Source organism: Callorhinus ursinus, unplaced genomic scaffold, assembly GCF_003265705.2.
Source record: "Callorhinus ursinus isolate GAN/ISIS: 27379988/994484 unplaced genomic scaffold, GSC_fseal_2.0 scaffold28, whole genome shotgun sequence".
In the NCBI taxonomy this organism is placed as follows: domain Eukaryota; kingdom Metazoa; phylum Chordata; class Mammalia; order Carnivora; family Otariidae; genus Callorhinus; species Callorhinus ursinus.
The window spans coordinates 14,854,784-14,877,053 of NW_027397090.1; the positions used below are offsets into that span (position 1 = coordinate 14,854,784).

Here is a 22,270-nt window from a genome sequence, read left to right on the forward strand (position 1 = left end):
CTTGGGAGGAAGATGCCATTTTCAAACATATTATAAATAAAACTCTATCCAGGGCACAGGACATAAAAAAAAAAAAAAAGCCCACATATTTGATCACTGAAATGTCAGCCAGTGTCCCCAGGCAAAATGTGGGTGTCAGTTTTGATGTTGTTTTGAGTAGCTCACTCATCTGTTTCCCAACTGCCGCCATGCTGCCCCCCTGGCAATGAGGCTGCCCTTCGACTCTGCCTTCTTCACTCCACTTCCATGCCTCCGCATACCTGCCCTGAAAACTCACAGCCATACGCTGTGGGAAACGTTTAAGGATGGGTTTGCACCACATTTTAAAAGCCTAGTATTTTAAAATCCGAACTCGTGACACAGTTGGATTTGGAAATGCTTTTTCCCTTCTTGGTCACTCTATTGCAGGGTCCCTTTAAAGAGCAAGCTCGCCTCTGGGGGTAGAGATTAATTTGGCTTACAAAAATGTTATTTGTCTGGGTGTGGTAAGCTGCTCAGTGCATTCCGTAGTTTCTTGTACTTATCTTAATTCTGGCATTAACTAAACTGTGGCCTGACAGTTGCTAGTGTTGTCAGCTTGAAAAAATCAAGGTTTTCTGTAATCATGCAAGTAGAGGATTCTTGACATGTCCTCTTCTAGAATGTTTTTCCCCCCGTTGCCACTACAAAGACCTGGGGCTGATCTATGTAGAGTACTGGGTATTGGCTCAGGGAAAGGAGGGTGGGTATCAGGATCTGCTTCACTCAGCAGCTGCATTGCTGGAAGAACTATAGATTTGGCTATTGAACTTTCCAAGTGCCAAACTCCAGTCAGGCTAGAATCCCCTGGGAGCCTTGTCCTTAAATGGTCTTGGTGTCCTTGGCTTATTACAAGCCTGAAAAGAGCATTTAATTATTTTTATGTATGTTTTTAATTATGTTTTGAAATGCCTGGCTTCTTTTAGGCCCTGCAACCTGGGGGGCCAAATCAGTAGGCCAGTGGTTTATACCACATATGAGTTGTTTATCTGTTCAACTTTAAATTATCAGAAGCATTTAAAATTTGGAAGATTTCGTGTAACCGCCCAGATTTCTGGGTTCCTCTGAAAAGAATTAAGATCAGGAAACACTGGACCGATGTCCCCCCCACAGACCAACAGTGATCTGGAGCTGAGAGACGACTACTCTGTTTAGTTGAAGCAAATATATTTGAGGATAACACGGCCCCTACCTCTCCCTATCATCTCATACCTCATCTACTGCACTCATTTACGTTACCTCCTGGCCCCATAGGTGTTGCCTTTATAACCCCTGAGCATTTTCTCCACATCAAGATTCTAAACCTTTTCTTAGGCTCCTTTGAGAACATGATGAAAGCTTTGGACTCTCTCCCAAGACAAATGTTCATGGTTGTACATACAATACTATATTTTGCATGCATTTGTACAAGGTACATAAATCACTTGATGATCAATACCACTTAAAACTTGGGTCTATGGAGGGGGGCACCTGGGTGGCTCAGACGGTTGAGCGTCCAACTCTTGATTTTGGCTCAGGTTATGATCTCAGTGTCGTGGGATTGAGCCCCACATGGGGCTCCGCACTGCTGAGTCTGGAGTCTGCTTGGGATTCTCTCTCTGCCCCTCCCCTGCTCGCTCACACTCTCTCTCTCTCAAAGATAGATAGATAAAATGAATAAATAAATAAAACTTGGGTCTATGGAGGAATGTATGGAAAGTTGATCCAAATTAGGCAGCGAATCCAAAACTCATGCATTAAACTGGGTTTTAGAACAAAAGGTAAAAATACATGTATGAATATGCTCATATAATATCAGATGTTGAAATACGTACCACTCTTGGCAGTCAATGACTGGTGGTATTTTTGCAGTCTGGCTGTTTTGTGTGCTAGCTCAGCCTTGCAGATAATCTAGGAGAATAATTTGCAACCCTCAGCACTCTGGTCACATAGCCCAGCTGCTTTCTAGAGCGGGAGCACAGACCTAGACATTTCTACATTCTACATTTTTCCTAAAGGAAAACTCCCAGCAAACCCCCAGGAGTGAAACAGAAGTAGGAGAGAGACCAGAACCGCTACCCAAAGGGACGTGAATAAAGCAGTCTGGGAACAGTGATGCCATGTTCGTGATTTAAATTGTCAGATTAAAAGGGGAAACATAATATTACTAGTGTTGGTAAGGGTGTGGGAAAACGGGCTCATTCATACATTTTTTGATTATTGCATTATTGGAACAAACTTTTGGGGGCTGCAGCTGGGAACATGTCCCGATCTCTCTCCACTTTGTAATTCTACTTCTCAGAATTTCTCGTAAATAGTTAGAGATCTGTTCAAAGATTTAGGTACAAGAATGTTCGTGGTAGCATTTTTTTTATCATGATGGTGAATTATAAGCAATCTAAATGTAAATTATACCCCTAAGTTATGAATCTCTGCAATTGTTAAAAACCTTGTTTTGGAAACATTTAATGGCATGTGGATATGTTCCTCACATGGTATAAAATAGGAAGATAAAAACAAATTGCACAACAGGATGTTGTGTACAATCCACAATTTATTAAAATTTATGTGCATTTTTAAACATTGGGGAGCAAACCAGTTAATGATGGTTAGATCGGGGTAGTAAGAAAACATGACTCATTGCGCTTTCTTTACATTTTCAAGGCGAGCACATATTTGTTATTTTTGTTTGGTTTTGTGTTTTCTTTCTCTCTTCCTCCCTCTCTCTCGTTTTCCCTCTCTCTCTTTCTTTCCTTTTTAAGGAAAAAAAGGCAGGGCGCCTGGGTGGCTCAGTCGGTTAAGCATCTACTTTTGGCTCAGGTCATGATCCCAGGATCCTGGGGTCAAGTCCCAAATCAGACTCCCTGTTCTATGGGGAATCTGCTTCTCTCCCTCTCTCTCTCTGCCTGTCTCCCCACTCATGCTCTCTTTTCCTCTCTCTCTCGCTCCCTTTCTCTCTCAAATTAAAAAAAAAAAAAAGGAAAGAAAGAAAGAAAAAAGAGAGAGTAGGGTGGGTTCTATTCTGTGCTCCTCAGGCTCAGCCTCTGGCAGGTTCCCCACTCCCCTCCTCCCCAGTCGGGCTCCCAGCCCCCGCGCAGCCCTGCACCACCGTTTCCCTGGTGCTCCGTCCTCCCCCAAACCCTGCAGGGGTCCTCAGCGGGGGTCCTCAGCAGGGGTCCTCAGCGGGGGGTCCTCAGCGGGGGTCCTCAGCGGGGGGGGGGGGGGGGGGGGGGGCGGCCCCGCCCCGCCCAGCAGGGAGCCAGCAGGGGAGAGCAGCAGGAGGGCTGTGGAAATACACTAGAGCAGTTTTCACATTCCAAAAGCCTTCATAAATCTAGCAGATCAATAACTCAGCTTATACACTTATTAGGACAAAGGAGGATGGATGTTGGAAGCTGGAGAGAGTGAAATGAAAGCCTTCAGGATACACAAATTAGAGGTAGAAATAAAAATTGAGACCTACGACTAGTAACCTGTGCTTCTGCATAAAGGAAACTCTCTTGAAGAATTAACAAGTAGGAAAAAAAAAACCCTCTGCCATCAAAGCCTCTGCTGACATAAAAATACTTACTTTATAGCTTTTTTTTTTTTTTTAACAGAAGGAGCCTTCTTCATGTGACGAGCAGGGTAAGATGTCACATTAATCGGGGAAATTTGAATATAGGCTGGCTGTTAGATGGTATCAAGAAATTGTTGATAATTTTCTTAGCGGGGAGAATGGCATTTAGTTATGTAAGAAAATGTCCTTTTTAATGCATATGGAATGATGTAGGGATAAGATGACAGAATGTCTAGAATTTAGTTAAAACAGAAAAAAAAAAAGGCACAGTCGACAAAATCTCAAGGCATTTTCAGACACAGGCAGTGTAGGCACCAACAGAATCCTTCCCATAATTGACATCCTGAGGGACACACTCGTGATGCGCCGACTGTCTGGGCCCTGTTAACGTTTAGGTTTCTCAGCTGTATTTGTAACCAGACCACCAGGGGAATAGCAGGGGAAGTGGCTTATGCACATGCCTGAGAACTGTGGCTCTGGAAAATCCTGGTCCAGGTTTCCCCAGCCAGTGAGTTTAAATTCAGAGCACGTTTTCCTTAATACACGAATGATGATGACTTGAGCCTCTTAGGACCAGCACAGGAAAGGGAATGGCCCCTCAACGGCCACTCCCCGAGGTTCCTTGAGCATCTTTCCAAGATGGCGCCCCAGCTGTGCTCAGGAAGAGGTCCCCAACTCTTCCACTCCAGCCTCTGCCTCCACCACCTGGGCTGGAAGTGCTCTGCCAGGCACAGCTGCACCCCTCCTCTAGCTATCTCCTGTGCCTGCCGCCACCCCTCTGACCCCAAGGAGCTCCCCCTTTGCTCCTCTATCCTAAGGTAGGAATGAGAACGTAATTCTTCAAAGCATAGCTGAGCCCAGGCTGTGCCTTGGGACAAAGCTTTATGAATGGTTGGGGAGTGAAAGTAGGGGAAGCACCCACAGTGACATCCACCAGCTCCTTGATGGGGGTCTTCTGAGAGTCCCGGGGTCTCTTAAGAGGACTGCCCCTTCGCTTAGCTGTCAGCCTATTCCTTCCTCCACATGAAGATGTTCCAGGCACTGCCACACCCCTGACCCCACCACCTGACACTAGGTTTTGAAAAGGAAAATTTTCACTGTCACACAGTTCTTCCTGTCCTGGCCCAGAGGCGACCTCTTCCTGGGAGGACCGCCATCAAGGAATATCCATTTTGGGGGAAACCCTCCTCCGAGCTGCAAGGGGATGGTTTGCCTTGGGGGCCCCATTAGGAGACTCACACTAGAATGGGTACCATTGGTACCCGCCGGGTTGGGTCATAGGCACCTAACCTGTAGGACATGGGAGTCTGTCCAGGTTGGGCTATGCTGAGTCCGTGCCACCTCCTGTGCACAGTTGCTCCTGGGAGCTAGGTGCTCATTTCTACCTATTCCTGTGGCCCTCCACTCTGGATTTCCTACACATGTCGGCCCCTCAGGAAACCACAGCAGTGTGCCACGCACTACATTCCAAATTCATTCCATTCCAAGCCAAGGAAACGCCCTTCTTTCCCTCCGCCCCAAGCCACTGAGTCCCTGGATCCTAGTACTGATTTCACCTCCTGAACAAATCATGTACCAAACATAAGACTTTGGTAGAAGACACTTGCATTCTGTTTATTGATGACCTTCCTATTTTGACATGAGCACTAGTTGGGTTGGATTTACATCTTCAAAGATAAATATGAGACTCCAGTGATTAAAAAAAAAAAAAACTTGTTTCAAACTTTAAATGGTTGTCACTTCAGCCTCTACATCAGGATTTCCAAATTTGAGGGACTTGATCTCAACTCTAAGGCCAGAGGTTTTCCACTACATTTTAACCAAGAAAAAAAAATTGTCCTATAGAGGCTTAGACAGAAACAATATTTATTAAACAACAGCCAGATGTAGAATACATACATAAGTTGGTTTCCTAGCAAGCAGGGGTCTGCAACATTTTTTCGTAAAGGACCAGATAGTGAATGTTTTAAGCTTTTCAAGCCAGATGGTCTCTGTCCCAACTTCCCAACTGGCTGTCACCAGAAAGCCACCATAAGCAATATGTAAGTGATGGGCGTAGCCGTGTGTCAATAAAGCATTTATTTGCAATAACAGGAGGCCAGCCAGCAGCTGGTCAAGATGAAGGACAAGACTAGATTCGAACTCTCAAGATACAGGTTAGTTAAGATGGAATCATGTGGCAAAATAAACGAACACAACAAGCAACTACGACTCATATCAAGCAACGAGTGTAAATGTCCCTAAGAGGTACTGAAGGATGGAGAAGTCAGTCCAGGTTTTTGGAGATGCCTATTTTTTCAGTTCAGGGTTTGCAGGCGATGACACACTTGGATCGTGTGGGGTGGGGAAGGCATTTTTTTTTCAGCTGTGTATTCATTTACTCATAAACAGCTGTGTACCTGGGTACCACCCCTCATCCTCCAGTGGAAAGAACTGTCCCGTGTGCCCCCCTGAAACAGGGTTCGGTGGAACTCAACATTTGTTAACCCCAACTGTATGAAAACAGATGAAGAGAAAACCACCTGTGGGAGGGTGAGGTGCCTGCCACTCACCTGTTCATGGACCCCAGAACTTGTGCTAGTTGGGTCTGTGAGTTCCCTCATGGGTAAGAAAGTAGGACGGAAGACAGACGTATCATTTGGGTGGACCTCTCGCTGTAGGGAGCTAAGAGTGTTCAACGTCAATTTCAGCTGGTGGGGGAGGGGGGTGGAGTATGCGTGCTTTTTTGGAAACATTGGTGGTTTTTTGGGGTTTCATCTCTGGAAAACTGCCATTCCCAGGTGGCCTATAAACCTAAAACTCCATGCGGGGGAAGGCAGGGTTGTAGCCAAAAACCATACAGACCAACAAGGAACTTCTCGCCTCAATTGCAACATCTGTAACCACTGGGCTTTGCCTGAATGGAAGTGCTTTTTTTAACTTTCCCAAGCCTCAATGGGGAACCGAGAGAATAAGATGAACTAAACAGCTTTGCACACATGAATTAAACATTTTCCTGAGATCATCGGGAAGTTCGTGTTGAGTTAGAACACAGCTGTTGAAGCCAGGGGACTTACTCTATTAATTTGATGTCTATGATGCCTTTTCTGCAAAGCGGAAAGGAGCACCTAATGTATAAAAATTCCCACAGTGAATGTGCCCCTTGCCACAGTAATCAAATGCAAGGTGGCAAAAGATAAGTACGCCCTGCTTCAGTCTCGTTCTGAGATAGTGAAGCCCCAAGAGTCAACCATGGATGAGCTTTAACTTCTGCCCATACTATGAGGACACTGGCTCACAGTTCTGCTTGACTGTAAGTTAACCTGATTTTGTTTCTTTAAAAGAGTGATAAACCATGCAGGCACTCTAAGAAACCTCCTCTGTGTTGACTGCATGGACCTGGGATACCACTCATTCGTTCATTCATTCATTCATTCACTCACTGACTCATTCATTGCATCTTCAATGTCCCAGGCTCTGTTCTAGGCACACATGACAAAGATAAGTCCTGGTCCAGCAAGAAAGATGCGTTGTGATAAGTGCTTTGTGGGAAGGAGGACGGTGGAGGGGACGCTGGGGTGGGGTTTTCAAGAAGAGATCAGAGTCAGATGAAGAGGGCAGGGAGTCCAGGCAGAAGAAAACCGCAGATGGCTCGGCACCTCTCGAGGAGGAGAGTGAGAGGTGGAGCAGGACGCTAGAGACAGGACGGTGGAGCAGGACGCTAGGTTCCCCTCCAGCAACCCGCAGTTTGTTTCCTATGATTAAGAGTCTCTTCTCTAGTTTGTCTCCCTTTCTGGGTTTGTCTTGTTTTATTTTTTTCCTCTCTTCCCCTATGAGCCCCTGTTTTGTTTCTTAAACTCCACATATCGGTGAGATCATAGGTGGGGAAGTATTGTTAAAGGAAAAAAAAAAATTCAATGACACTTGTTAAAGTTGGTAAAGCAGACTTTATCCCAGACCATCATGACAGGTGTGGGGACCACTGCAGTGGGATTTCACAGTGGGGCGGGGGGTGGGGGCAACGGGGCTCAACTCTGAATACAGCATCAGCAAGTGAGAATTGATCTCCAAGGAGCAGGGGAGGGGGGATCAGTAGGTGGAAAATCACTAAGAGAAACCATCAGGGGAAAGGGGGATTCTGGCTAAACCAACCTAGTAGGATTCTTGCTGAAGAAGGCAGGCCAGGGTGGCCAGACATCACCTGGGAGATGGTGGAGGATGGGGAGCCTGATTAGGTATGCAGAGTGATCAGATACTGGGTTCTGGTTAAACCGACTTAGCAAAGTTCTTACGAAAACTAGGTTTTGCATGAAAATACACAGATGGGTTTAGGAGGAGGTCCAGGAGCCTGGCGAGGTGTGGTTAAACAGAAACCTTTGTTGGTATCAATCACAGAGGGACAGGAGTGTCTAGTGGTGAAGCGTGTGGACCAAGGGGCCAGACTGCGCAGGTTTGAATCCCGGCTCTGCCATTTGCTGGCTGTGAAACCCTGACAAGTTACTTAACTTGTCCTCAACTGTGAAATAGGAAAATAGTACTGCTGTGTTGTGGTATGCCTGATACTGTCAGAAGTTTCTAGAAAGTCCCTGCATTGGCATCAGAAGCTACAGAGCCAATATTAGAATTGAGCCATACAGATGCAAGTATACTCAATGCATGCATTCCGGAAAGGAAAACGTTATAAAAAGACTTACTCTTTGTAAGACACTAGATTGTAAAATTCACCAGCATACAAGTGGCTTCTACCCAGAATCCTGAGCTACTGAGTTTATAGGATAAGGAGAAGCAAAAAGAGAGAAAAGAGAGCTCAATAATAATTAGGTTGTGGTAAAGAAAAAGAAGATAAGTTTCACTGAGCTGTTAGCTGTTCTGATGTCAAAGCATTCGTATGGACTTTGAAGAGAATGGCTGAGTCCCTCAGATCGTCTAAGGTGTGTTTAATGCTCCTACTGAATCATAAGCCTCCTATAAAAGCTCGTGGGGTCTTCTGAAAAGTTGGTCCCAACTACAAATACCACTGAGGTCCGTGGTATTAAAAAAATAATAATAATAAAAAAATGTTGCAAACAGCTCCCTGAATGGCTGAAGACCAGGAGACCAGCCGGCTGCTTCTTGACACACGTTTTGAACATCAAATGTAGAGGCTACAAAGTGACCTTTAGTTGGTTCTGCCTAAGGACCGGTTTATTTTGTTAACTTCACAGAATAGTCTAAGGTGGTGATATAACCTATTTTCAGGGAGTTCTTTGTATTGATGCCTCTAAGAAAAGTAGATGTCATGGGCAAGGCATGCACAGAAATATATTTCGCATGCTCCTGTCTGCCTCCTCTCTTCCCCTGTCGCACCCCAGGGGGATTAATCAGGCAGCAGAGATGTCCCCGTGCTCTGGAATAGCAAGGTGATACCATAGCCAGCCTTGTTTTCCCTGGGGAATGAACTTGTTCGTTTAACCCTCGTAGCAACCCAAGGAAGTCAGGAAGTCGTAAGGTAGAGGGGACCCTATCTCCATCATCAGAGATGAGGACAGTTCCAAGGACTGTTCAAGATCACACAGATCATAGGAGCAGCACCTGGGACTAGTGCAGAGTCTCGAGTTCCGTTCTGGAACATTCCACTGTCCAGGGACCAGAGACTGAGGGAGGGGGCTGCGGCAGACAACCATATACAACTAGGTGACTCATTCAACCACCACACGTTAATCAAGCTGTTCTACATGTTGGGCACTAGGTATGCATTGGTGACCATGCAGACATCTGGGTCTCCAGGAACTTCGTGCTGCTCACTACAGTCTAGTGCCAAAGACAGACGATAAATAATGAGCCCATTGATACAACTTGTGAAATGTGATATGAGCAGGGTGCCAGGTGGGGAAAATAGAGGAGCCTGGTTTAGCCTGGTGACTCAGGAAAGGAGCCCCAGGAAAAGACAGGAACGTAGACAAGTGAAGAGTAGGGGGAAGGCCGTTGGGCAGAGAAAGGAGTCCCTGCAAAGCGAGGGGGAGCTGGGTCTGCTCCGGGTGAGTGTTGGGGGACGCCCAGGCTGGAAGGTGGCGCAGGCTGGGCTGGGGCGGCGGGCAGGCCCCCTTCCCTCAGGGTCTCTTCAGCCGGGGTGAGGATTCTCTAGCTTATCATCCATGCCATTGAAGGTCATACCAGAGTGTGAAACGGCCTGATGGATGTTCTTAAAGGATCTCTTTGGTGCCCATGTGATGAAGGAATACCGAAGGATTCTGGAGAAAGTGAGGGAATGAATGAGCTAATACTGCTGAGTGCCTTCCATTTGATTTTTTCATTCAGTAATGATGGAGGCTATTTACCGGTGCAGTTAAGTCCTAGGCACTGTACTAGGTGTGTTATGTGTTATAGATACTGTTTCTAATCTCCACAGCAGCTGTGCAAGATGAGGTTACTCGCTTTGCTCCTCACAATTACCCTGGAGGAGGCAGAGGCATTGAAAACCTGCATTTTTACAGATGGGGAAACCGAGTCTGGAGGCAAAGGCTGGAATTTGAGTCCATGCTTGTTTTCCTCCATGACGGTGATAGAGGGACCGGAGTCCTCTGGATGGGAGGGTTTTAACTCCTTGCAACAATGAGTTTCTTGGGTCTTGTGTCTATTCCCAATTGTGAAGCACCATCAAATGCCAGACCAAAAAAAAAACAAAACCTTCCAGTAATGGAGTTAATTTTGACACCTTAATGACAAGGTGGAGGGAGACCATCACTAAAATTTTGTTCTCCAGTGAGTGATAGCTTAATCAGAGAGCTCTCGGGGGAGTCTTTTGCCCTCAGGTGCTTATTTTTAAAACATGCTGTTGTTTAGCCCATAGCAACTGCTTCCTTTGTAGTGTTTTTATAAAAAGTTCTAATAGATTATCACTGCTCTGGCCAGGGGCCAGCACCCCAGCTCATCAGAGCTTCCTCCCAAGGTAAAAAAGCAAGTGTGCTGTCTTAAAATAAAGAGCGAGCAGGTGCCCCTGACTTCCAAGGACAACCTTGGATGGTATCCCTGTTTCTAGGCCACAGCCCAGCCTCGAAACTGTCCCTGGTTTTAGAGGATAATCCTGGGCTCACTGGAAACTGGACTTGTTAAGGAAATGAAAATTCAATGACACTTGTTGAAGGTGGTAAGGCAGACTTTATTCCGGACCATCACGATAGGCGTGGGGATCGCTGTGGTGGGATTTCGCAGCTGGGGGAGAGAGATGGGGCTCGACTCTGAATACAGCATCGCATGTGGGAATTGATCTCCAAGGAGCAGGGTGGGGGTCAGTGGGTGGAGAAGCACTAAGAGCTGGGGTCCTGGGGGATTCCGGCCACACTGAGCTAACAGGGTTCTTTCTGGAGACAGGCCAGGGTGGCCAGACATCACCCCGGGGGATGGTGGAGGACAGAGAACCCGACTAGATATCGAGGGTGGGGGTTCCAGTCGAACTAACATAGCAGAGTTCCTGCTAAACCTGGATTTTGCTGGAAGTAGACAGATGGGCCTAGGAGAAGGTTCAGGAGCCTATGGCCAAGCAAAGAACCTTTGTCAGAATCCTGCTCACCCTTTTCTGCCCAGTTCAGATGCTGTCTGCCACATAACTTCCCCCTGGCGACATCTCTGGCCCCTCCAAAAACCCACAGGACCCACCCTCTGTGCCAGGGCTTTGCGAAGCATCCAGTTTTTTAGATGGATGGGAGAGATCCAGTTTTGTTTTGTTTTTTTCACTTCCAGTCTGTCACAGATCGATAATCTTTGTAAACTAGGATAAAAATGAATTACAAGGTAAAGATATAAAAAAAGCAAAGACATACAAAGCGCTAGCCCTACTTTTTGTGTTTCTGTTGAACAAACATAAAATCCTTGTCCAATCGCTATAAACGGTTTTAAACCCTGACCTCCGGTTTCTGGGCAAACCCATCACCCCTGCCGTGTAATGTGTCAGTGTGCAGTCTCCTCTCATCTGTCCGTTCCCAGAGGAAGTGGCTTCTGGGGGTGGACTGCAAAGAGGGGTGACCAGGCTTCACCAGGTGTGAGGCATGGCCTGAAATCCAGGTGGCTGTGGACAGTAAAACCCCAGGATAAAGCACAGTGATGTCCCACCTGTTTGGGATGAAGGTGAGCGTGCTGTTCAACCTTTCCCCCGAGTAAGTGATGGGGGTCATATTCTTAAGCACTATGTCATGTTGGTTCTATCCATGCACCACCAAATTCTAGACCAGCGCTGCCTTATGGGACTTCCGGTGGTGGTAGAAACAGTCTCTATTTGTGCTGATGTCGTAGCCATGAGCCACACGTGGCTGGGTGTGACCGAGGAAGTGATGGAGAGGTGCTTTCTCCAGAGTCCAACATCTGGATTAAGGTACCATTCGCATGACATCCACTGAGCGAGACCACACGTTCTCAACAGGAGCGATATCCCCTCCAAGGCAGCAAAGACTGATTCCTTAGGGTTAGGGGGAGAAATGTACTCTTTATGTAAAAAGCACATGTATACATCTAGTACACACACAGATACACAGTTTTCTGTAGTATTAAGATTTCATGGGGAAGTGTCTAGAAGGGTGGGGGGGCAGGGAGAGCACACAGTGATGGGGGAAAAAAGGTAGAGAAGCTAAGATACTGAATGTGTTCTCCCATGAAAGTCTAGCAGGTATGAAGAGTGTTGTTGTTGGTCACCCTGGGAACTGAACAAAACTGCCTTGCATAAGTGCTTTCTCAGGAACCTACCCGCCGAGTTCCTAATTGCTGACACATGAGTGGATCTTTGACACATGAGTGGATCATGTTATAACGAGGGGACTACCTGTAAAAAAAAGAAAAGAAAAAAGAAAGCAGCTTTTTCCTGTCAGGAAAAGCATCAAGTACAAAATTCGTAAAGCACCTTATTTAATGCCCTGGGGACACAGAGAAGAATAAGCCTTAGGCCTTGGGGTCAGTGTTGTGATGGAAATGCATCCCTGGAAATGATGGTTCATCATCGGGTCCCCCCTGGCCCTGTGCTGGCAAGGTAAAGAGGCTGTCCTGAATTTTGTAGCAGAGTTAAGCTTGAGTTTGTTCGTTCAACATTACTGAGCACCCACTAAATGCTGGACACTCTGGAAAGGTCTCGAGATTGTGCTGTACAGCATGGCAGCCGTTACCCCACGTGCGAGATTATGACAATTAAGCAAGATGAAAATTCCTAGTCCCACTAGCCCGTTCCCAGGGCTCGTTAGCTGCACGTAGCTTGTGGCTACGTCAGACAGTACAAATAGCATTTCCACCATCCCAGAAGTTGCATGAGGCAGCACTGGTCTAGAATTTGGTAGCACGTGGATAGACCAGCCGGACATAGTGGTTAAGAATGTGGCTTTTGGGGTCGAATCTGGGTTTGGGATTCAGGGATGAACCCTGAATTTCGAGCATAAAAGAAGGCAATGCACTTAACCTGCACTCATCACCCGCTACACGGGGTGTATGCCATCATCATTTTTATCATAATTATCATCAGCATCGTCGCTGTGATTGGCAGGTGGGGTGAGTAGGACATCCAGACAGGCATTTTATCTTCAAATCAGGTTCAGGCATGTTCTTGTTGCTTATGGAGGTTTTCAAAGATGAGGCTGTTTTCCTGCTTAGGTTCCCAACCTCTGCGGTGGTCCCCACCTCTGTCCTCAGCACCACGTTGTAAATCCAAGAGCCTGGACTTGGGGGCCAGCTCTGCCCCGGATCGGTGATGACTGGAGAGGTGGAAGGGGAACTCTAGAGGTAAAATGTAGAGAAGGACGATGGTTGGTTCGAATGCATTTCTGATCTATCCAGGAGAATTGTAGGACTGAAGTAGATTTGAGGAATAAAGCCCTTTCCGAAAGTCACTACAAGACACGTGCTGTAGTACAGCAGAGAGGAGCTGGCTGGCTGCTTTGGGGGTGTATTTGCTTAAGATATTTCCACCAGGAATCTCATTGTTATGAAGCCTTTTATTACCAGCTGGGTCCTGGAATAGAAGCAGAGGCACCAGCCCCATGGCCAGATCATTAAGACAAATTAAGACATATTAACATATGCTGGAAACAATTACCTACATAGATTTAATTTGTTTCCCTGCTGGAGGAAAACCCCAGGAGGGCACAAAACACATACCCTAGAACAGTTCTGCAGCTACCCTGTGAGCCTGTCACTTGTCAGCCCCTTAGGGGCTGGGAGCCGCTGAAATTAGACATCTACCGAAGGACAGTACGTCTGAAAATACATCCTCTCTTGGACCAGGATTACGTGTGCTGATACAGGTTACCTGGAGTTTTGTTGAATTGCTGATTTTCTTTTTTTTTTAATCACCTTATTGATATAAATAATTATTTTGGTTTATGAAAATAATGCCCAGAGCTCTGAAATATCAGGATATTAGAGCACATTTTATATTCATATAATAAACTTAGCAAACTTACATATTTGCATTATTGTTTGCTTTTTTTTAAGATTTTATTTATTTATTGGAGAGAGAGTGAGCGGGAGAGCACAGGCAGGGGAGGGGCAGAGGGAGAAGCAGGCTCCCCGCTGAGCAAGGAGCCTGCCCTGGGGCTCCATCCCAGGTCCCGGAGATCATGACCTGAGCCGAAGGCAGGTGGTTAACCGACTGAGCCACCCAAGCACCCCTGTTTGCTCTTTTTTTAAGAGACCAAAGTGAAATAAGAGATAGTTCATTCATTTCTGAGAGATGATTTGTCCTGTCATCATGATGACAGCTTCCCTTCCAGATTTGTCCCATTCATTGAACATGTACAATTATACGTGAGAAGCGTAGTCCCCCGGTCACTTTAAAAAAAAATAGACGGGCCTTTTATAGTGTCAGGAGTGAATATACAAGCTATCTGTGCCTGCTGCTAGCCTACAGGTTTATGGCCTTTCCTTGGGGCTGCCCTGCACTTCAGGCTTTGCTCATGGTTATGGGACCGCTCACACAGGCCAGAGATTCAAGCAGTGATTTTCTGTGATGATCGTTTGGCTCAACATGAGGTTCTCATTTTGGAAATCGGGCAGGATAGGGTCTGAAACCTTCAAATAACAGCTTGCTGAAAGGTGGTTTGCTTGCTTCTCCACATGCCCGTCTTCCAACATAGACGCTATCCAGATAGCTGCATCATTTGGCTCACTTTAGAGAAGCATCTTTACTGGAGGGCAAGGCTTTCTCACAAGAAGGGATATGTGTCTCCCACCTCTACAACTCTTCTCGACGCTCTAGACAACCCTTCCAGTTCCAGGCGACGTTCAGTCATTTTAGAGGCCACCAAAGACCATTTGAGCCTACAGCGAACAGTGTGGCCATAAGTCTCTTAAATTGAAAACTTACAAATTGGAATTCTCTATTTATATCCTACCTCTTGAAGACGGATATTTTAAGTTGTCTCACCAAGCCATCCACGATAAGGTTGTTAACGTAGAAGCGATTTGAAAATCATGAAAAGAAGAAAATGTGCTAGCCAGGATAAATAATGAAATTGCTGTGATTTATTATGGAAGTCGGCTCCAAGACTCTCCAAAGCTCCGGCAATAAGTGGATCATTAAATACATTATGGTATGGTCGTATGACAAGATTATGTAGCTATTAAAATTACCCTCAGGGGGAATTTATAAGAAGAAAATTCTTATAATACAGTATGAATAAGAGAGGGTTAAAAACTGTAGAATTAGCTATGTTTACCAAAAAATCAAGAAAAAATATTGACAGGAAATTCACTACAGCTGATGAGATGGAGTGATTTTTATTTTCCTTCCTTCAGATTATTATCACAAACACATACTACTTTCATAATCACACACCAGAGTTTTCTTTTTGGTTGACTCTGAGCTCCCTGACAGAAAAAGGCAGCTGGGGAAACAATCGTGACTTTTACAATGTTCATTATGTGAGTGAAAGAACCATCTCCGTCCTTCCAAGATCAACTTTTTCTGGATCCTGAATTCCAGAAGGGGTTTATCCTGAAGGCTGTGGGGTGACGTGACATACAAATCTTGACGAAGTTCTTGAAGCAGCTGCTGACCAGGCAGTGGGGTGAGCGGGGGAGACAAGCCTGCCCCTTGCCCGTCTTCCATCTCTATTCCTTGTCTGCAGTTTTGAGGAGCTGATTTGCCCATTGCATCTTAGCCAAACAAAATGTGTGAGATAGGCCTAGCAGGTGCAGAGGACGGCTCTCAGCGCTTTCTTTCACACCTTGAGGATTGAGTGACCTCCAGTCCTGGAAATGACTTCTTTTAAAAACTAATGTAACTTGACTTCTCCCCTCCCCCCCCACTGCAGGTGTAGCTGCGCTGGATTCCAGTGTATCTGGGAAAATTGGTCTGCGTGCCGTCATATATTATTTCTGTACTACTGTCATTGCTGTAATTCTAGGTAAAATCTATTTCTGATTCCTTATTCCTCTGTATAGTGGTGACTTTTCCTTTAAAAGTAGCTGGACATTTTTTAAGGCACTTTTTTTTTTTTTAATTCAAAAAGTAGTTTGGTCAAACCACCGTGAAGCCTTTGGGCTTAAAGTCTCCCCAGCACCTTTTCTATGAAGAAAATACAATACTGACTAAGGTTCAGCCATCATGCTGCTTATTCATGTCCCTAGAAAGAAACAGAAAGAGGGTAAGAGTTCTGTGCTTTACCAGGTTCACTGGGTGGAAGGAGGTGAAGCCAAGAGCTTATATAATTTGTAAACTGAGTAATTAGTCTGTAATAGTGGAGTTGAGTGTAATTGTGAAATATTTCCAAAACGATGGCATTTCAGTGCATTTCAGATTTCACATGGTACTGGGAGCTCGCAGCGTCTTGCCAAGTATAAATTCCGCTTGAAAAAGGGAGAAGGTTCTAATACGGAACTATCGCTGCTCTTGTACCTTTGGCCTTCTTCTGTGAAGAAAATGCAGTCCGTCCTTTGTGACCTAACGTTTCAAGAAGGATGCCCCGAGTGGGAAGAGAGGCTGGGATGTAGTCAGATGTTGCAGCCAGCGTGACCCTGCTGCTGCTTTAATGGATTGTTAAAGGGCACCGAGGAGGGGCTGAACCCTGCCTTAAACCAAAGCCACTTCTCCTCATGAGGTTCCTGAGGGAGGGAGACATGAAGGGAAAAGTTGGTGTATGTCTCTCTCCAGCAACCCTGAGAGGGAAGAGGGAACCACACCCACCATGGTCCTTGCATCGCCCACTGACTCTTCTCACTGGCAAAACTGAACTGCTCAGCGTCCTGAGGTCCTGCCCCCGTGGATTGGCACCCCCCCACCCCCAGTCAAGCAGTCTCTGATGCCTTGATCTGTTCTCCAGCCTCCCATCTCTGCTCGGACACCTCAAAGGACAGGAACCCATTACCTCCAGGGGCCAAAATGGCACTCTCAGATACTCCCTGTTTAGACAGTTCCTTTCGGCAAGAATTATCTCTCCCTGTAATGCCTGTTTGTCCCCATTCCGTCCCCTCAGAGTCACAGGGAATACTACTTTTCCTAACCCTGACCCTTTTTTGGATTAGACAACAGTTTTCCAGATTTTTTAAGGCTTGGGGTATGGAAGGAAGAGAAGGCTTGTTCTGTAGGAGCCTCAGGAAAATAACCAGCATCTGTGGGTAAAAGTTACATGAAGACATTGAGTGGGTGCCCTGAGCTGGAAAAGGAATCACCCTCACCCCAACCCCTGCCTAGGCTGACCTCATAAGCTAAAACAAAGAAAATAGAAAATTCTCATCAGCAGGTGTTTCCAGAAGCAATTCCGGAATGCAGCCTCTTCATTTAAAAAAAAAAAAAAAGGAAAAGTTCCTTCTGCTTCGTTTAAATGGAAAAGTCATTAAGGCCCTGCTGAGGTCCCAGCTGAGGCTCAGCATCTTGGCTGGACCTCAGAGTCCTCATTCCAGTATTGTCTGGTGCCACCATGCCTACTCGTTCTAAGAAGGATGGCGGGAGCGGGGGGCACAGGGGGCGCAGATGTTCTAGAAGGTTCTTAATGCTCTGTGGTACTCTCCTTGGCCACAGGCATCGTGCTGGTGGTGAGCATCAAGCCTGGCGTGTCCCAGAAAGTGGATGAGATTGACAGGACAGGCAGCAACCCCGAAGTCAGTACGGTGGACGCCATGTTAGATCTGATCAGGTGAGTGTCTTGCCAGCCGGGCAGCTCCATGGGCTTGTGAGGCTGCGATCACACGGGACCCATGCTTGCTCCGAGGCTCTGCTCTCGCTGGTTTGAAATTTCTGATAGTTTTTGAATCATTGCATGTGTTCAGTGAGCCCTGCGCCCCAAAATTACATAGCCAGGCCTGCTTGCCCAGAGTGTGGTTCCAAGAGGGGTGGGAGGAACAGGCTCTTCTGTCCGGAATCAGGATGGACAGAGATGCAGAAAGTACCTACTTGTTGCATTAAGATGCTGGACTGGGTGGGGGTCAGTTCTGAAGCACACTTAAAGAAATATACTTTTTAATTGTACAGGAGAAACCCTTTTATCAGAAGCAATCAGGGCTGGAAATTGGTCAGTTAATTTTAAGGGAGTCGTTAAAGCAGAGAATCGTAAAAAAAATGGCACAGATATGCATGACATATTTTGTTGAGGCTTTGAATGGCATTTATCTGCTGATTTCTGACATAGGGCCATGGTCTTCCCTTCAGGTGTGTCAGTTGATTATAATTTCGTATCATTTCTCTTGCACCTGCTGCCCTTACAAAAGCATCATGTACAGTTTCCAGGTTCAGTTTCCATGAAGGAGAGCAACAAAACCCTCAGAAACTGCAAAGAAAGCTGAGTGCCAGTTTTTCTTTCCATTTCAGTGGCCCTCCCAAACCTAATTGAACCACAGAAATTTTAGTCACTTGCTTTGGTTGAGTTTCCAGGCATTGAGTTTAGCATTTACAAAAACCACACCTTCCGTTTCATAGTCCTGTTCCATCGATTCACGTCATTTGTAATTCAGTAATTACGCTGATAGTTGCAATTGGCATAAAGACCTTGGGAACAATTGCAGTGACTCTTGGTGAGCATACATTCTCATCCATGAACATAGAAGGGGACAGAAGATTAAAGACGTCCCTTGACTGTGAGCGTCCACCTGCCCGTGCTATGTGGCACCAAGGACAATGAGCGTACCAGTTACTCAGTGAATCAGCTAAGTGATGGTTGTTTAAGAGCACTTTCTAGACTTGGTTGCAGCTCAGCATGGGGGGAAAAAATCTTAATCCAAGGAAATATTTGCAAAGGAGAAGCCAGAAGAGAAACCAGAGGACTGATTCTGTGTGCTCCTCATGTTCACCAATGTATTGGGTATGACAGAAACCAAAAACAAAACACTTTTGCCTTAATGTGACACTGCTTTTCATGTCTCCAACAGGAATATGTTCCCTGAGAATCTTGTCCAAGCCTGTTTTCAGCAGGTAATCATAATGACTTTTGCCTCCAGGTTGCTCCCCTCTTCACTTTACCCATTCAGATTTTTATGTCCTGCTATGACCCAGGAACTGGAATGAGCCCATCCCAAATGGCAGGAAATGAACCTATGAATATGCACCTGGAGCCATCGTAGGTGACTTCTCTGCTTCATACCTCTGGTCTTTGGGGCCCCGGAAAGTCCCTGTTGGACCTGACCCAGGCTCCCTTTCCCTGTTTTTGGAGAACCCCGTGGTATTTGCAAAGAATCTTAGATTGTCTGCAGATGCAGCACCCTGCAGAAGCAACCCCGTCTGCTCTCTCCTTTCTCCCTCATGTCGGGAGAGCAGTATCTAACCCCCAGGGGGCTTTGTGTTCGTGGTGTTTGGTCTTTTCCTTAATCCTCGCGTGCTCATTGCCGGCATGCCCCACCCCCCGGCCATGTAACAAAGCCCTGGTTTTTTTCTCTAGGAAAGCCTCACGGTCTCTTCACTCCGTTTCCTTGCTGCCCTTCTCTCTGTCTGTGCACTTGAAGACAGCGGAGTCTATCCCAAACTGCTGAGTTCATTTACATAAATTACACGGACAGAGCCGTCTGTGTATACCAACAAAAATGGCCATGAGCTTGCTCCCTGCCGACCTCCAAGAGGCACAGAACTACCTCTATTTCAAGGTTCAGCCTCAGTGGTCATTTGTAAGGTTCTCAAGGTTGGCAGAGCCTCGGAGGAGTGACGTTGATGCCTGGTGTAATAGTATACTAGCTCTTTCTTAAACCTCTCTGCTGAAGCTCAGCAGAACCCAGCAGAGCTGAAGGAAGGAAATTCAACAGAAATCTCGCTCATGGACTGGCCCTAAACGGGCTGTTGCTTTTGGAACAACCATATAGTTCTTGACATGTACTAAAGTCGTGGTGACTGCATTTAGCGAAGTAATGAGGTTGTTTCGCCCACATTAAAAATAATAAATGAATAAACAAATAGAAACAAAATGATTGGCAGGATCCCTGTAGCGTCTGTTAAAGCTCCTCCAGATAAAACCTATACTTTCTTTCCCGTTATCGCTCTGCTAATTTGTCCCTTCTTATGAAAGAGAACATTCTGACATCATTGAACGGTGGCTGTGGGAATCAGGGTTTGGATTTCACGGTCTCGCTTTTTGCTTCCAAAGCCTCACGGGAGCCAAGAGAGGCGACAGAAGCAGAAGCCTTCCGTGGTACTCATTTAGCCGAAGTAACATATTCCTGTGGTTTAGGCTCAGATGCTTGAAAAGCTATTATTTTGTTTGTTTCTTTGGTCTTCTTTTTCCCTCCAACATGCAGTACAAAACCAAACGTGAAGAAGTGAATACTCCCAGTGAGCCAGGGACGAACATGACAGACGCACCTGTCACGGCCATCATGACAACTGCCATTTCCAAGGTACCTTGTCGCCCGTGCCCCTTCCCCAGTAGGCAGGGGCTGAGTTGTGAGGAGCAAGCAGAAGACGGAAAGACAGTCCTCACTACTTGTGAATTTGTCTACCCACTAAAATGTATTTGTAACCCCCCAAATGAACACGATGCTCCCACGTCATTTGTAGACAGACAAGGAGTGGTAAGAAGTTTAAGTCGCCCAGCACACACATTCCCAGCTGAGGATGAACAGGCTGAGCTCTGCCTTTTTTTTTTTTTCAAGTAGGCTCCATGCCCAACGGGGGCTTGAACTCATGACCCTGAGATCGAGTCGCATGCTCTACCAACTGAGCCAACCAGACGCCCCAGGCTCTGCCTTCTTGTTTCAGCTCTCTTGTAAACAATTGTTCTTTTAGTGGTGTGTTTATGCCACATTTTTTCACATTTTTGTGCTTTTTTATGATGATTTCACTGTTTAAAATGTCCCCCAAGCATAGTGCTGTAGCGCTGTGTGTGGTTCTCAGGGCCAGAAGGCTCTGATGTGCCAGATAGAAAATACATGTGCCTTAGATCAGCCTCACTCAGGCCTGACAGTGTTGGTTGAGTTCAGTGTTCATAACTGCACAATATATATTAAACATTTATGTGTTCTTTAACAGAAACATACGTAAAGGAAGGTTATAGACCGATTATTGGATGAAAATGTTGTGAACATTGGTCCCCAGGAACCTGACCTTGTTGTATGTCCCCTAGGAACGAGGATTCAGTATTTGCTAACTCAGTGTTGGTGGGTGACCGCTTTGTAGAATGAGACCACCAAACATTACGAGAAGCAAGTGAACCACACAGAGAAAAGAATGAGGCTTTTTGTCTCTACTGTCCCTGTCACTCCTTTGAGTTGAGTTGGGCACCTCTAGGAGCTGCGTTAGATTTGCAAGACCATGAAATACGGAACACGGGGCCACATCCCTTATCTGAAACTCTCTGCCCAGATGTGATTCAGAGTCCAGAGTTTCCTTTTTTTTTTTTTTTTAAGATTTTATTTATTTGACAGAGAGAGACACAGCGAGAGAGGGAACACAAGCGGGGGAGTGGGAGAGGGAGAAGCAGGCTTCCCGCGGAGCAGGGAGCCCGTTGCGGGGGCTCGATCCCAGGACCTGGAGATCATGACCTGAGCTGAAGGCAGACGCTTAACCATCTGAGCCACCCAGGTGCACCTAGAGTCCGGAGTTTCTCACTCTTGATGCGCCATGCGGTGTAGGCACTGTATGTCATGCAACATGCTGAAATGGGAAATAGGATCAAAGACATCGATAGTTCTGCAGCAGACTCTCGAATATCCTGCCAGATAAGAGAAGTAAACCATAAGTAGCCTCAGTTCAGCTCAGGGTAGGTTCTGCCACCAAGAGTTGGCCATCCTCTCGTCAATAAAACTCCTGGGTTTTGAGAGCTGTTGGAATTTCAGCATTAGAGCCAAGACCGTAGGGCCTGAAGGAGAACCTCTATAGTCCTGTGGTGGATTTCTGCTGAACGTTCTCTGGCACCACACAGACAGAGAAGATTTAAGGAACAAATGTTTGGGAGACTGAGGAATTCCAACTAGATAGCCCGCGGTTGGCTCCTACTTCCTACTGCAGAAGCCTTAGGTCCTCCGGCTGGCTCAGCGGCCCTCCACGTCTGGGCGCCTCCCTGGTTTCCCAGCTCCCCTCCCAGTGGCCCTATCTACCCCATCCAGACCCACCTCCTCCGTTTCTCCTTATTCCCACCTTTGCACGTGATCCCACGAAGATTTTTGCAAGCACCCCGCCATGAGCTAGGCCCTGCTGGGCATTGGGATGCCAATGGAGCAGGTAGGGGTGGCCTCTGCCCTCATGTGACGGGCAGTGGCAATAGGGAAGGACAGGGTACTCAGGGGCCTTCAACAACAGAGGCTTAAATTAGTTTGGGGGCCATAAAGGAGGAGTAGGAACTCTCCAGGCAGAGTAGGGCAGCCTGG

General features: G+C 46.4%; 1 protein-coding gene across 1 annotated transcript in view; it reads left to right on the forward strand.

Moving 5' to 3' along the window:
- SLC1A1 (solute carrier family 1 member 1) overlaps nt 1-22,270 on the forward strand; it is a 74,861-nt gene that overhangs the window by 36,232 nt on the left and 16,359 nt on the right. The window contains exons 3-6 of the mRNA XM_025891672.2: nt 15,802-15,894; nt 17,508-17,622; nt 18,851-18,893; nt 20,204-20,302. Of these exons, the coding sequence (XP_025747457.1) occupies nt 15,802-15,894; nt 17,508-17,622; nt 18,851-18,893; nt 20,204-20,302 (350 nt within the window). The remainder of the gene's footprint in view (nt 1-15,801; nt 15,895-17,507; nt 17,623-18,850; nt 18,894-20,203; nt 20,303-22,270) is intronic.